This window comes from Podarcis tiliguerta (genome assembly GCF_965153285.1).
Source record: "Podarcis tiliguerta genome assembly, chromosome: 3".
Classification (NCBI taxonomy): Eukaryota; Metazoa; Chordata; class Lepidosauria; order Squamata; family Lacertidae; genus Podarcis; species Podarcis tiliguerta.
The window spans coordinates 24,710,365-24,725,559 of NC_139536.1; the positions used below are offsets into that span (position 1 = coordinate 24,710,365).

Sequence of the window (15,195 nt, forward strand, 5' to 3'; positions counted from 1 at the left end):
TCAATACAGATACCGACTGAGGTTAAAAAAATAAATGATGACAACGGTTTAAAACACACGGGCGTAGCCAGGATTTATTGGGGGGGGGGGGCAGGCTTTAAGGTTGGGGCGGGCAGAAACGAGTTACCTGCAATACAATTGGTCAGCTGAGTATTATTTATTTACTTGATTTTGGGGGCAGCTGCCCCCCCCACCGCCCCCGCTTAAACAAACAAACAGAACACCCCACGGCGTCCTTTCCCCTCAGCAAAGAAATGAAAAGCAGCCACGTTGCTGCTGCTAATCAGGAGCCATTTCCCTTCGATAACGCTCGGCGTGCTTGTCGTCGCAAGCTTTGCCGTTCCCCTCCGCCAAACCACCCCTGTCAGGTGGGCCGCCTGGAGCGCTCTTACCAGGGAGTAGACCCCACAGAACACGGGGACTTACTCCTGAGTAAACGCGCGCAGACTTAAGCCGGGCTCAGTCTCCTCCCCCCCCCCCCCACTTATTTTCGCTCCCCCGGCTCCCCCTCAGCGCGGCGCCCCGAGCAGCCGGGAGCCGAGAGGGAGGCGCCGACCCCGAGCGCCTTTCGCCTCCCGCCATTTCCCGGATATCGGCGCTGGCCCTGTCCCGGCAGGCGGCGGTGCTCCGCGTTGTGGTTCCGGGTTCCCGGAGCGCCTGGGGCCACGACGGCCGCCGGTTGCTGGTCGCCTTCGCCGCCGACGCCGCAGGTAAGCGCCGTTCTGGGCAGGCCGGAAGGCCTGTTAGCTGCTGCCTCATAGACCCGGCGCGCTTTCCGGGCATAATCGGCCTCTCCCCGCTAGCCGCCCGCCCTGCGCGCCGCCCGGTCCCTGAGGCGCCTCGTACGCGGCGGGGCTCTGAGAGGATTGTTGTGGTGAATAACTGCTGCTGTTACTGTCGACGGCAGGAGTCGCACCCCACGCGTGTAAACGGGCCCGAGGGGCTCCGGTTAGGGGGCGTGGGGGGTTATATTCGTATTTTGGCTTCCGCGAGGCGCCCCGCGTAAAAAAAAAGGAGCGCTTTAATCCGGAGTAACTATCACCGCGGCTCCTAGAAGCGTGGGGTTGGTCCTCAGCGTGAGGGATTGTGAATCTTCCCTCTCGTGAAAATAACCAACCATCTTTTCCACGCATTACAAATGTGCTGCTGTGGGGGATAAACTTTCCATGCTCTCTCCTGCAAACACAACCAAGGAGCCTTGTAGCGGCACTTTGAAAACCAACCAATGCATTGTTTTGTGGATTGCTACTGGTATGACTTTGACCTGTTGCGTGGAAACCTTGATAGAAACAGCCCCTTGCTGTTTCGCTTTCTCTATACCTCTCTGCCTGTCTGATATTGGACAGGCACACTGACATCTCCCTGCCTTGCTCGCCATATTCAGTCCATTGCCAGGTCATGGTTACTTCTCACTTCAGAGCATTGCAAAAAACACCCACCCATACACACCAGGGGCTTTCCTCTCTGAGCCCTGGGAAAAGACCCTTGTCCCTCTGCCCCCTGGCCTAGGTTGCTGCAATGCTCTCCTCTCTGGTCTTCCATTGCCTCACCTTGGTTCCATCAACTCCATCCAGCTAAGTTCCAGATGGGTATTTGCAAAAACAACAGAGAGTTGAGTGGCACTTTAAATTTTAACAAATGTATTAATAGTGTAAGCTTCTGTGGACTAAACCATGGGTAGGCAAACTAAGGCCCGGGGGCCAGATCTGGCCCAAAAGCCTTCTAAATCCGGCCCGCGGACAGTCTGGGAATCAGTGTGTTTTTACATGAATAGAATGTGCCCTTTTATTTAAAATGCATCTCTGGGTTATTTGTGGGCATAGGAATTCGTTCATTTCCCCCCAAAATATACAGGCTCGCAACCCCACAAGGTCTGAGGGACAGTGGACCAGCCCCCTGCTGAAAAAGTTTGCTGACCCTTGGACTAGACAAACGAAGTGTTGTTGCTTGAGTGGGGTGTGTTTCTGTGTGTGTGTCCCCCACACAACAGTGAGGTGAAATTGTGAATCTGCGAAGTCAAAGGGAAATGAAATGCAGAAAGTAGGGACAGTAGCAACTACATTATTAACAATGCCCATTCCCAAAGGAGGGTTAAGGTGTCACAAAACTTTTTGTTTCTGCTGTTAAAACCATTCCTCCCTCTAATGGTGTGATGCCCTGTCTGGTCCAACAGTTCCTCATCTTTACTATCAAAACCCTCCATGACTTTGCCCCTCCTTATCTCTCCATTCTTATGTCCTGAAACATCCTTGCTTTTGACCTTTGCTCCTGTAGCTCTATCACCCCCATCTGTCCAAAGGTCTTCTGCTCCCTCAGAAGACTGTCTTTCCCCGTTTGGAACTACCTCATACATCACTTTTGTGATGCAGTTTTTTCTCTTTCCTCAAATCCTTCCTCAGTGCCCACTTTTCTCATAAAGCTGTTGGCACAAAACCTGGTGTAACTGCCCAAGTATGCGTAACAGTGAAGATGGGGTGGGGGAATAACACATTCTCCATCTGTTTTTCCCGTGCTTTCACAGCTCTGCACTTCCTTTTTACCCCCTCTTGTCAGATTTTAGATTGTATGTTTCTCAGGGCAGAGACGTGGCCTCTTCTTCTCTCTCAAGCACTTTGCAAATGGATGATTGTATATAAATAACACATATAATGCTAGCTATCTGGATCTGATGAAGTGGGCTTTAGACCATGAAAACCTATTCCAGAAAGAGTAAAGTAAGTGTCCCAAAATTCCATTTTGTGTTTACTGTAACAGGTTAACACAGTTAAGCTTCTGGAACTTATTGCATGGTAGACCAATACAGACAGCCATACTACCCCAGGCGAGAGGGAGAGAGCTCATTTTGGTGGACTGTGGTACCTTGGGATGTGAACAGGATCCGTTCCAGAGCCCCATTCGCATCCTGAACGCAACGTAAGGCACGACAGCGCGTCTGCGCATGTGCGGGTCGTGTTTTGCTACTTCCGCGCATGCACATGACATCATATTGAGCGCATGCGCAAGCGGCAAAACCCAGAAGCAATGCGCTCTGTTACTTCCGGGTTGCCACAGAGCGCAAATTGAACACGCTCAACCCGAAGCACATTCAACCCGAGGTATGACTGTACAGTGGTACCTCGGGTTAAGAATTTAATTCGTTCCAGAGGTCTGTTCTTAACCTGAAACTGTTCTTAACCTGAAGCACCACTCTCGCTAATGGGGCCTCTCACTGCTGCTGCGCCGCCACTGTGCGATTTCTGTTCTCATCCTGAAGCAAAGTTCTTAACCCAAGGTACTATTTCTGGGTTAGCGGAGTCTGTAACCTGAAGCATCTGTAACCTGAAGCGTCTGTAACCCGAGGTACCACTGTAGTTTGACAATCTGTTCAGGCTCCAAAAGCTTGGCCAAAGTGTGTTTGTTAAGGAGTAACTAAGTGTGTTTGTTAGGGAGTTACATTATTTAACTTTTGCAAGTACCCTGACTGATTAAATGTGAATAATGTAGCATTTCCAAGGCTACTCTTTTATAGAATTTCAAGACACTTTCAGCTTCTCTTGGATGAAGAGTTTTTTAGGTGACTAAATGCAACATGAAATCTTTTTGGAGAGCCCCCAGGCTTGGCTGTACAAACAAGTTGCATTGATGATGTGCCGCTGGCATGAATATTTTTTCACATGTAGCCATGCAAATCATGCCTGAAGTTACCGCATAGCTACAAAGCTGGTCCTTAAGAAATTCATTTTTGCTCATTGGCTGTTTACTTACACACATCATACTGTTGGTGTTACCACTTGTGCACAATTCTTAAACTGCAGTTTAACACTCTAAGCAGTTGAAACAGACTCTAATCTAAACCTGATATGCCCAAATCTGTTTCAACTGCTTAGATTAGATCAGATGCTTAAAATTCAGTAGTACCAAGGTCATTAGTCTTTCCTGGTAGTGGAAAAACTCTATCTGAACAGGTAAGTTTCGGTTTCTTCCACAGAAAATATTTTTGACAATTTTGTTTGTGTATATATAAATATATATGTTTCATAGATATGGATAACATAAATATATATGTTTCATAGATATGGATAACAGACATGAAGAGAAAGGTGGGGCGCTGTGTGCAACATCGCAAGAGAAAACAAAAGGAAGAGGTAAGTGTAATTGCTGAGTCTGTGACAGTAGCTTCAATAGAGAGCATTCTCAGGTTTTACACTCCTGAATGTATATCGCTTGTATCAGAGCCAATTAAATGCTAACTATTGGTTTACACACCTTTTTTAATACTGCATTTGGGTGTTTTGAACCACTTTCAGATGCTTTGGCACATTTCCAGACTGCAGCACAGTTTTTTTAAGTTCACTCAACTTGAAAGTTTTTGAAGGCATTGTGGGTTGTGTTGGAACTAGTCACACTATTTAATCAGCACTCTCTGATCACTGCAAAGTCAACTTGCTTTATCTTCAGTATGTGTCAGGGGTTCAGGAGCAGAGGCACAGGAAAGGGAGGAAATAGAGAGCGAGGGGGAGGAGTCCGAAGGAAATGTTAGCGATGACAGCGGTCCGAGGTCTCTGAGTCTTTCCAGCGAATCGGAAGATTCACAGAAAGGGGCTCCCATGGTCAGGGCAAGGGGGGTGCCTAGGGGGACACCCCAGGAAGAAGGGGCCAGAGGGGACTCAGAGAGCAGCAGTTGGAAATCAGGACCAGCGTCCACACCAGAGTGCAGTAGGAGGGAGGAGTCCCAGGCATCGGGATCAGGCGGCGCACTGACAGCGGGAGGACATGAGGCAGGATTGGCCACGCCTCCATCGGGGAGCGAGGAAACGGTCGAGAGGAAGGTTGAAGGCTGGGCGCGCGCGCCAAGTTCAAATGTACAGGAGGGCGGCGCAGTTGGCAGCCCGGATAGGGAGCCAGGTCCCAAAGCCCGCCGAAAAGAGCGGGAGGAGTCAGGGGGGTCAGCGTCAGCATCAGAAGAATCCAGGAAGGAAGGGACCCCGGGGGGTAGCAGGACCCAGAGGAGAAAGGAGAGACGGAAGAGGTGGAGTAAGGCTAGAATCTTAAACTGGTGTACAGGGGGCGGAGATTCAGATGGAGCTTCGCCGATCTAACCCTAGACGTAGAGCTGGGGCGCTGCGGATTGAAAATGGAAACTGTACTTCAATAAAGACTTTTGGTACATTACTACCGGTGAGCGTTGGTCCTCTGTGAGCTGGGACCTGGAGCCAGCTCTGACAGTATGTAACATACTGTTATGTGAATTAGACTTATCTTCTGGAAGTGTTGTAGTGCAAGATTCAGCCACCTTGCTGAAACTAAGCGTTTCTGAGTTTCGTTGGTGCCTGGATAGATAACCTGGGAATTGCTTGTGTATTGTCTTGTGTACTATTCCATGATGGAAGGAAGATGGGATTTAAATGATTCTGTATGTACGATCTAGTTGAGATTCCTGCATTGCAGGGGTTTGGCCTGAATGACCCTCAGGATCCCATTCAACTCTGCAATTATATGATACTATGAAATGAAGTAAATAATTATATGTGTTCACTGTTTATTATTTAATTATCAATTTGATTAATCTGTGTTTTGCCTTTCAATGGTAACTAATAAGCATTAAAAATGTACTGAAGCATTTTTTTTTTTAAATTACCATTTAAAATCAGGATTTTCTAATGTAATGTACCAAAAAACCTAAATCCTAATCAGTGCGCCTGTACTCTGGATTGTTTTTTTCTTTAAGAGAGAGAGAAGAGGAAGCGAAAACGCAGTAGAAGCAGGTCCACCTCAATTTCTTCCACAACGTCGTCTAGTTCTTCAACATCCTCATCTTCAAGTTCTTCTTCAAGGTCCTCTGCTTCACGCAGCAGAAGCAGCTCAAGTAGTAGAGGTATGATTTAATTTCTGCATTGAAGTACAGTGGTGCCCCTCAAGACGAATGCCTCGCAAGACGGAAAACCCGCTAGACGAAAGGGTTTTCCGTTTTTCAATGCGCTTTGCAGGACGAATTTCTCTATGGGCTTGCTTCGCAAGACGAAAATGTCTTGCGATTGTTGCGATTTTTTTTCGCTCCCCACCCCCTTTTTCTAAGGCACTAAGCTGCTGATAGCCTTTTAGCAGCTAATCCGCTAATCCCTTAAGCCTTTAATAGCCGCTAAACCGCTAATAGCGCTAATCCGCTAATAGGGTTGCTTCGCAAGACGAAAAAACCGCTAGACGAAGAGACTCGCGGAACGGATTCTTTTCGTCTTGCGAGGCACCACTGTACAATGATTTCAAATACTGACAGCAAGTCAGCAAATACTGACAATTCCCAGCCCAGACCATAACCTGCATTTTGTAGGAGCTTAACTGTTCAATGTCTTAATGACTTTGTTGTTGTGAGAACCTGATTTAGCATGGTAGAGATGCTTGAATGTAATAGACCTGATACTCAAGCCAGCAAGGAAAGGAGGGGGCACAACATTGAATTCCATCCATAGGCTAAAACACTTCTCCTTGATCATGTAAACATTGGTGCCAAATTTGATGGTGCCATCTTTAGAGGTGTCCAAATCAGTGCAGTTTGGTCTGCAATCTTGATTCAAAATGGTGTCTTGTATATCCAAACATAAACGAAAACTATTTCCACCATCTCAGGAACTGTTTTGTAACAAAACTCTGATTCATGTAACATCGTTCAAGCCATAATACATGTTTGTTTGTTTTAATTTTAATTCCTAGATTCTCCCAAATCAAAATCAAAGAAAAGGAAAAAGGAAAAACAGAACAAAAAGGTAAGGCCAAGATTAACAGATGAAGCAGAGATGAAAAATCAGTGCAACTGAAAAGCTCTTCTTTGTGCTTTGTTCAACATGTCATGTTTTTGAGCACAAAATATTTTGTAGTTTTCTTCTGTGGATCCAGACAGAATATGATTTGAACCCAAACAAGAGATTATGCTACTCTGACTAACTTCCTTTTAGAAGATTACATTGCTTGCTGACATGTGACAACCTCTCATGGAGGTGTCATGTGAAGATTGCTTGTCTTTCAGCTGCTTTGGTGATGGACCTGTGAACTCCATATCCATGGAAATGCATGTCTCATTGTTGGTTCGACTCACTGCGGATGTGACTTGAGTTTACTACAGTGATCCTCATATGATGGGTTGGATGTCTGTTAGCAGATAATGTGGGTGGGTCATATGGCTGCTAACAGTGGGTTCTGGAGAAAATGTATCATTGGAAGCATGCTACTGACATTTTCATTCATAGAGTGGACTTCTGTTTAAGGATTGAACTAAATGAGCTCAACAGCTGATTAGCAGGTACCTGTAGAGCCGGGTTGAGGAACTAGAACTGGCCAGCAGGTCAGATCCATGGTTCCCTGATCCCCTGTGAGCCACAATGACATTGGGAGCCTGCTTTCCTTTGCCCTCCTGGTTTGAAATCAGGTTGTGTAGACAAAGGCACAGCTCTCTACTAGCACTATCAATCACCCTACAGCACCCAGTTTGTTTTATGCTGCATTCCCATAGCAACCATTTCTTGACTGTCACCCACAGGACTTTCTCAAAATTCCAAAAGCCTCAAAAGTTTGGTGAACTCTGGTTAGCAACTTATAAATATTGCCAGTAAATAAATAAATAGGGAGATTGGTCTGCTAGGTCTCTGTAGGAAGTGCATAAATTAATTTGAATCTTTATAGGTGCTCTGTAGCTACTATCGGGCATAAAGAAATGCCTGTGCATGTTTTTATCTCTTTAGAAGAGAAAAAAAGATAAGTTGAAGAAAAAGAAAGAAAAGAAGAAAAAGAAAGAAAAGTCAGGTCCTGTACAGCTTTCTAAGGTAGGTGTAAGACTGAATGCCTGGCAGTGTCTCAATTTTTCCCCACAGAACTAAACTAGCTGATAAGTGTCTACGATTAAAAGTATTTAAATGGGCAGTAGAATTACTTAGATTTTCTGTTTTGATTACATTTCTAAAGGTTGAACTACATCTTGCTGTTAGAACAAACACTGTGGCGTATTTAATATACATTTTTATCTGGTCTTTCTCCAAGGAGCTCAGGGTGGCAGACAGAGTCTCCCCACCCCTGTTTAATCCTCACAACAACCCTTAAGTTAGGTTTAGGCTGACATTGTATAATTGCCGCAAGGTGAGCTTGGCTGAATAGAAATTGATACCCAGGTCTCCTCAGTCCTAGTTTGGCACCATTACCACAGGTGTGATTGAGCAGACTGAACTTCAGGAGAGTGAAACTCTTTCAGCATTACTTTCACCAGATTCATAGAATCTACTAGTTTAGTCTCTGACCCTGAAGAATCCTGAGTATTTTGTTTTTAGGCTGTTTCCATTGGGTCAGATTTCCCTCCCCCCCCCCCCACCCAATTTAAATCAGTGTAAGATTTTTGATTTCCTGTTTGTGTTGGCTTAAGAGGTCCATCCATTACATATTTGCACATGTTTGTGTTTTCCCTGTAAGCTGCACATAATTCTGAAGAAGCAGGCATGTAGCTTGGAAGTACTTCTGGATCCTTTGCGATCGCTGGAGACTCAGGTGGTCTCAGGGGCATGGAGTGTCCTCCATCAGCACTGGCTGATGGCCCAGCTGCGCCCCTATCTACACAGGGATAGCCTAACTTCTGTTGCTCTGGTAACATCTAAATTAGATTACTGCAACAAGTTATATGTAGGGCTTCCTCTGAACAAAGTGAGCTGGTGCAGAATTCAGCAGCCACGTTGCTCACTAGTTTGAATCAAGTCCAACTGCACTGGCTGCCAGTTAGTTTCTGGGCTCAATTCAAAGTGCTGGTTTTGACCTATAAAGCCTTAAATGGCTCCGGACCACAATACCTCAAAAAGCACCTCTCCCTGAACCCTGTGATCATCTTCAGAGGCCCTATTTCATGTGCCTCCTCCACGAGAGTTCTGGAGGGTGGCAACACAAGAACAGGCTTTTTCTGTGGTGGCTCCCCATTTGTGGAATGCTCTCCTCAGCAAGGCTCACCTGGTGCCTTCATTTCCTATCTTCAGGCACCAGGCAAAAACGTTTCTCTTTAGCCAGGCCTTTGGCTGATTAACATTCTAGGTCCTTTTAAATATATTTGCAGGAGGAGGGGTTATTGAGATGTTTTGTTCTTGTTTTTATTATGTAGTTTGTATTCTCGTTTTGTATTTTTATGTTGTGAACCGCCCAGTGACCTTCGGATGGAGGGCGGTATACAAATTTAATAAATTAACAACAGCAATATAGATAATTTAAAATGGTACATATTTATTTATGTATCGAATACATTCTTTTAGTACTTGAAAGATAAAAAAAAGAATCAGAACTACAGTATGATCACAGGGAAGAAAATTAAGATGAAAGTAAAGAAGACTAAAAAGGATAAAGAGGTAACATTTTAAACTTTTTTATTGCTTCCTAAGGGGAGGGGGGAGGTGGTACCCCTGTTTACTGGTTTGTTGTTCCCTTCAGTTGTAGCATCAGAGCTATGTAAATTCATAATCCACTTTTGGTCCACGCCTTGATCTAGATCTGTATGTACTGCCAATCATTTCCATGGGCTGTAGCACTCATCACGGTGTGCCATTGCGCCAGAAGCAGTTTAGTCATGCTGGCCACATGACCCAGAAAGCTGTCTGCAGACAAACACTGGCTCCCTCGGCCTGAAAGCGAGATGAGCGCCGCAACCCCATAGTTGCCTTTGACTGGACCTATTTGTCCAGGGGGTCCTGTACTGCCATTGCAGATGTTCACCTCCATTGCAATGCTTTTCCAAACCCTGTCAAACTGTCTGGACATATCTTTTCATACAGATGGATATACACATCTGTAATGACCAGTTGCTACTTGAAATGGCAGCTGGATCAAAGCTGTAGCTTTTCTCATAATGTTCTTCATTCCTTGAGTTTGTTTAAAAAACACCTTTATGTTTAAAGGCCTTCTAGTTTTTCTAGTGATTTTTCTGTTATTGAATTATTTTATATCATTCCCCCTAATGATGTAACGAACTCAGGTGACTGAAAGCCTAGGAGTTTGGAAGCAAAACAGAACCACCCCTTACAAAAGGCTACAAAATGAGTTTCTAATAGTTTGAACTGGCTATTGAAAGCATTTATAAAATAGTTTTAAATTCACTGGCTTTTTATTTCCAGCGAGATCGAAACCGCGCTGAACTTCTTGATTTCTTGAACTCTGCTTTGTAGTGAATATGCTACTAAGCAAGGACCAGTAAGTCTGTCAACCTGCTCCTCAAAGCACCAAATACAAGCTCAGAGTGAAGGGGTGAAAGCACTTTATGTGCGATGAGCTGAAATTCTCCTGCTGCGAAGATCCTCCTGTACAACAGTAAAGAACTGATGGTAACAACTTGCCAACAAAGAGCCATATTGCCGCTCCTGGGGACCCTAAGAAAACTAGGGTGATTCCTTAAAAATGCTTTAATGGGAGATGACATGGTTGAATTTTGACCTACTGCGCATATCCCAAACTGCATGCAGAAAACAACTTTACCACTGGCTGTCCTTTGTCATTTTTCATGTTAAAGCTGACTATTTGCAAATAAGCTCTTTCAAAAAAAGAGTACCTGTATATATATAAATTTTTAGTATTGAAGATATTTGTTTGTTAACGACACAAAACACCTCTTTCTAAGTAGTGTGTATTCTAGAGGAATTAATACAGTATACTTTTGAAAACATTGTTTCATTGATAGGATTTCCTTTTCCTGTTATTAACAAGCCAAACGGCAGTTTGTTAACTAGGTGCTAGCCTATTAATTAAAATATTCTGGCATAATATAACCATTATGTGAATATTCTGCAACTAGCTTGCGCCCCGGTGTAATTTATTATTTTGTGTTGATCCCCACTGCTTGCTTTTTTGTATGCTTGCCATAGTTTATGTTCTAACCTCCTACAGAGAAATATGTGTGTAGGTGCACACTATGAGAATCCCACCGGATCAACTTCAGTAGAGTTCAGTGGTACGCCCAATAGACTTCAGTAGACAAGTGGTCATGTAAGGTAAATTCACAATGTACAGACTTCTATTTTAAAAGAAAACCAAATAAAATTTGTTTCTGAATTTGAATCACATAGCACTTGGTGAATTATGTGCATCACAAGCAGAGTTTTAGAGTGTCAGGATATGGAAGCTCGTAGCAGAACAAAACAGGCAGGCCAGTGGTCACAGGGTTCCTGCCCCAAACCGTTACCTGTTCTGTCTTGAGAACATTTACTAAAGGAAATTCTTGTAGCTCATTCTTACCACTCCATATGATTAGGTGCCACATGGGCTGGGGGAGATGAGGCATATATCATATATCATATCACACTTTTAATAAGATCAGCACTAACAGAAGGGGAAAGTGGACTCTGGACTCTCTTAGCAGCAGCATATGTAATAGTTGTCATTATTTCATAAATTACTAGAGTACTTCTTAGTGTGGATATTCCTACCAGCCAAACTAAGCAGGGAGGGATAGTTTGATCTGCTGTAATGCAGTATAACAGTGCTTTTCAACCAGTGTGCTGTGGCACCCTGGGGTGCCTTGAATGGTGGTCAAGGGGTGCTGGTTGCCAGGAGCTGAAGCGGCCTTGGAGCAAGCAAGCAAGCAGGCCAGGGAGACCAGCCAGCCAGTCCAACAGCCCTTGCTGCTGGGAATGGACAGACAAGTCCCAAGCCCCTGTGGGGCAGTGTGAGGAGGCATATCTCTTTGGGGGCAGGGAGGGGCAGCTCAAAGACTAGGAGTGGCGGCAGCAGCTGTCCTGAGGACTCCCAAGGAGAGGGGAGAGGAGGCTGAGGGAACACTTCTCAAGGGAGGGTGTTCAAAAAAGGGTGAGAGGCTGCAGCTCTGCAGGCAAGGGGTGACATAACTCGGACCCTGATCCCCACAGGGGTGCTGCAGAAAGAAAGTAGTTGGTCAAGGGAGCCATGGACTCAAAAAGTTTGAAAACCTCTGCAGTACTGTATAACATTCCACAAATTCCAATTGGTAAAATACCTGGAAGTAACAGCAGAGGGTACTCTATCCATCTCTAAATTTGTGGCAGAGTGGAATTGACTAGAGAACAAGCCCTGGTGAAGAAGGAAACATTTCTAACATCTGTACAGAGTACGGTGCTGATAAATTCTGTTGAAATACTTAGTAAATGAAACTGGTTGCCAAAGTTGCTTTGAAAATGATCTCATTTATGTGTTCATCCTATTTTTATAGAGCATTTAAATGAATACACATAGTATTGTTGTTGTTGTTTAGTCATGTCCGACTCTTCGTGACCCCATGGACCAGAGCATGCCAGGCACTCCTGTCTTCCACTGCCTCCCGCAGTTTGGTCAAACTCATGTTGGTAGCTTCAAGAACACTGTCCAACCATCTCGTCCTCTGTTTTCCCCTTCTCCTTGTGCCCTCCATCTTTCCCAACATCAGGGTCTTTTCCAGGGAGCCTTCTCTTCTCATGAGGTGGACAAAGTATTGGAGCCCCAGCTTCAGGAGCTGTCCTTCCAGTGAGCACTCAGGGCTGATTTCCTTAAGAATGGATAGGTTTGATTTTCTTGCAGTCCATGGGATTCTCAAGAATCTCATCCAGCACCATAATTCAAAAGCGTCAATTCTTCAGCGATCAGCCTTCTTTATGGTCCAGCTCTCACTTCCATACATCACTACTGGGAAAACCATAGCTTTAACTATACAGACCTTTGTTGGCAAAGTGATGTCTCTGCTTTTTAAGATACTGCTTAGGTTTGTCATTGCTTTTCTCCCAAGAAGCAGGAGTCTCTTAATTTCGTGACTGCTGTCACCATCTGCAGTGATCATGGAGCCCAAGAAAGTAAAATCTCTCACTGCCTCCATTTCTTCCCCTTCTGTTTGCCAGGAGGTGATGGGACCAGTGGCCATGATCTTCGTTTTTTTATGTTGAGCCATATCAGACCATATTTTGCGCTCTCCTCTTTCACCCTCATTAAAAGGTTCTTTAATTCCTCCTCACTTTCTGCCACCAAGGTTGTGTCATCTGCTTATCTGAGGTTGTTGACATTTCTTCCGGCAGTCTTCCAGCAATTCATCCAGTCCAGCCTTTCTTATGATGAATTATGCATATACAGTGGTGCCTTGCAAGACGAAAAGAATCCATTCCGTGAGTCTCTTCGTCTAGCGGTTTTTTCGTCTTGTGAAGCAAGCCCATTAGTGGATTAGCGCTATTAGCGGTTTAGGTTTAAGGGATTAGCGGATTAGCTGCTAAAAGGCTATTAGCAGCTTAGTGCCTTAGAAAATGGGGGTGGGGAGCGAAAAAAAACCCCCAGGAATCGCAAGACATTTTCGTCTTGCGAAGCAAGCCCATAGCAAATTCGTCCTGCGAAGCACCTCCAAAACGGAAAACCCTTTCGTCTAGCGGGTTTTCCGTCTTGCGAGGCATTCGTCTTGCGGGGCACCACTGTAAGTTAAACAAGCAGGGAGACAATATACAGCCTTGTCATACTCCTTTCCCAATTTTGAACCAATCTGTTATTCCATACCCCATTCTAACTGTAGCTTCTTGTCCCACATAGAAATTTGTCATGAGACAGATGAGGTGATCAGGCACTCCCATTTATTTAAGAACTTGGCATAGTTTTCTGTGGTCGACACAGTCAAATGCTTTTGTGTAGTCAATGAAGCAGAAGTAGTTGTTTTTCTGGAACTGTCTAGCTTTCTCCATAATCCAGCGGATGTTTGCAATTTGGTCTCTGATTCCTCTGCCCCTTCGAAATCCAGCTTGGACTTCTGGGAGTTCTCAGTCCACATACTGCTTAAGCCTGCCTTGTAGAATTTTAAGCATAACCTTGCTATACACATAGTGTATAATTGCTTAACTCTGCCTCTGTTGCTGTTTGTTGCCCTTCTCTTCCCAGCTTATTTGACCAGGTTCGGCAAAGGCAGGGCTGACTGATTTTTAGTATGACAAAATGACAGTTCAACCTCAGTGAAGTCATTTCTTTGCCTTTGGGGGGGGGGGGTGGAACCAGAACTCCTTTCATAGCTGTCGCTTCCACTGCTACTTTGATGCAGTAGCAACTGGTGTGCAGAAGCACAGGCACCCCACTGACCTGAACAGGACTGGAACTGGGCTATGGGAATGCACCTGTGAAGCCAATCTGGGATTACTGCTTATCTGCCTACAGAGCTCCAGTCTTGCCCCCCCCAATCCCAGATAAACTGCAGTGCTGCTGCTGTGAGGTCACTGCAGACTCACTGCTAGTGCTTTCATAATCATCAAGCCCTATCCACTTTGATGCAATGCCTCCATCTGCGTATAGAGTTTGCTGGATTAGTGTTTGGTTGCAACATATGCCATGCTTGCTAAATTCTCAGAGCTGTACACAATTATTTCTGAATTTGCACCGTTGGTGCTGGAACACCATTTGCTGTTATATTACTACTATTAAATTATATCAATATGCTATTAAGTTATATTACCGGTATTTAAGCTAAGCAAGCGTGGATTGTTTTCAACAACTGAGATAGAAAACGAGTAGAAGCCTCATGCAGGAATAGGATGTATATACTTTTTCAAATGATGGTTTCTTGCATGTGGATTTACTTAACCCATGTATGAGGACTGTTTTGCAAGAAAGTACTGATCAAAATACAGAAACAAAATAGCAATGATGTTCTTTTGTGTTAAAATAACAGTAATTCTTGAAGTCAGCAAGACTTCCCTTTGCAGAAGCAATGCTGGTTCTTTTTCAGTTACACTTGCTGCTACTGTATGTTTTCATATCTAATATTTTTAAAGTAATGATTTCCATATAACATTTAATGCTGCTCTTTACCAATCTGGGCTTGTGGTTTCCTAAACCTTCCTCCCACCGTCTTTAATAGTATTGCATTTGCTGGCTTAGTTTACACATCAAGGCGAGTCCAACTATGGCTTCCTGAGATTGTGCAAACATTGGCTAGAGGTCATGGTTGAGGAGAGAGCTTAACCACATTCCTGGGTTTGGCCAAACCTTACATTCACTACTCAGCTGACCTAAAAGAACCAGCAAGGAGTAAAGCAGCTACAATCTCTTCCCCATGGTATGGCTTAGTGCAGGGGTCAGCAACCTAAGGCCCATGGGCCACAAGTGGCCCATGAGGGTTGTTTAACCAGCCCATGGGCCCCCGCCGCCCGCTCAGGGACCCCCACTGCCTACTTGGTCAGCTCCTGTGCACTGCGCTAAACTGGCATGGAGCAGAGCGGGGACCGCGTTCTGCGACACTGG

At 44.9% G+C, this 15,195-nt stretch overlaps 1 protein-coding gene across 3 annotated transcripts; it reads left to right on the top strand.

Moving 5' to 3' along the window:
• Window positions 1-208: 208 nt before the first annotated feature.
• Window positions 209-11,043, top strand: LOC310674195 (uncharacterized protein). 3 transcript variants are annotated; one of them, XM_083433233.1, is made up of 7 exons: window positions 209-710; window positions 4,053-4,124; window positions 5,708-5,854; window positions 6,688-6,740; window positions 7,713-7,793; window positions 9,252-9,344; window positions 10,107-11,043. In XM_083433233.1, exons 2-7 carry the CDS (start codon window positions 4,055-4,057, stop codon window positions 10,155-10,157), a joined length of 495 nt encoding a protein of 164 aa, XP_083289359.1. In that variant the 5' UTR covers window positions 209-710; window positions 4,053-4,054; the 3' UTR covers window positions 10,158-11,043. The 3 variants fall into 3 exon arrangements, with proteins under 3 accessions (XP_083289359.1, XP_083289361.1, XP_083289360.1); XM_083433235.1 differs by lacking the exon at window positions 209-710 and adding an exon at window positions 742-874; XM_083433234.1 differs by lacking the exon at window positions 209-710 and adding an exon at window positions 2,749-2,821.
• Window positions 11,044-15,195: the final 4,152 nt, after the last annotated feature.

Bases quoted from the DNA above. Each gene is read 5' to 3' on its own strand.
- LOC310674195 (XM_083433233.1), top strand. From the start codon at position 4,055: ATGGATAACAGACATGAAGAGAAAGGTGGGGCGCTGTGTGCAACATCG. The intron at 6,741-7,712 runs GTAAGGCCAAGA...TTATCTCTTTAG, and splicing joins AGGAAAAACAGAACAAAAAG to AAGAGAAAAAAAGATAAGTT. The intron at 7,794-9,251 runs GTAGGTGTAAGA...ACATTCTTTTAG, and splicing joins GTCCTGTACAGCTTTCTAAG to TACTTGAAAGATAAAAAAAA.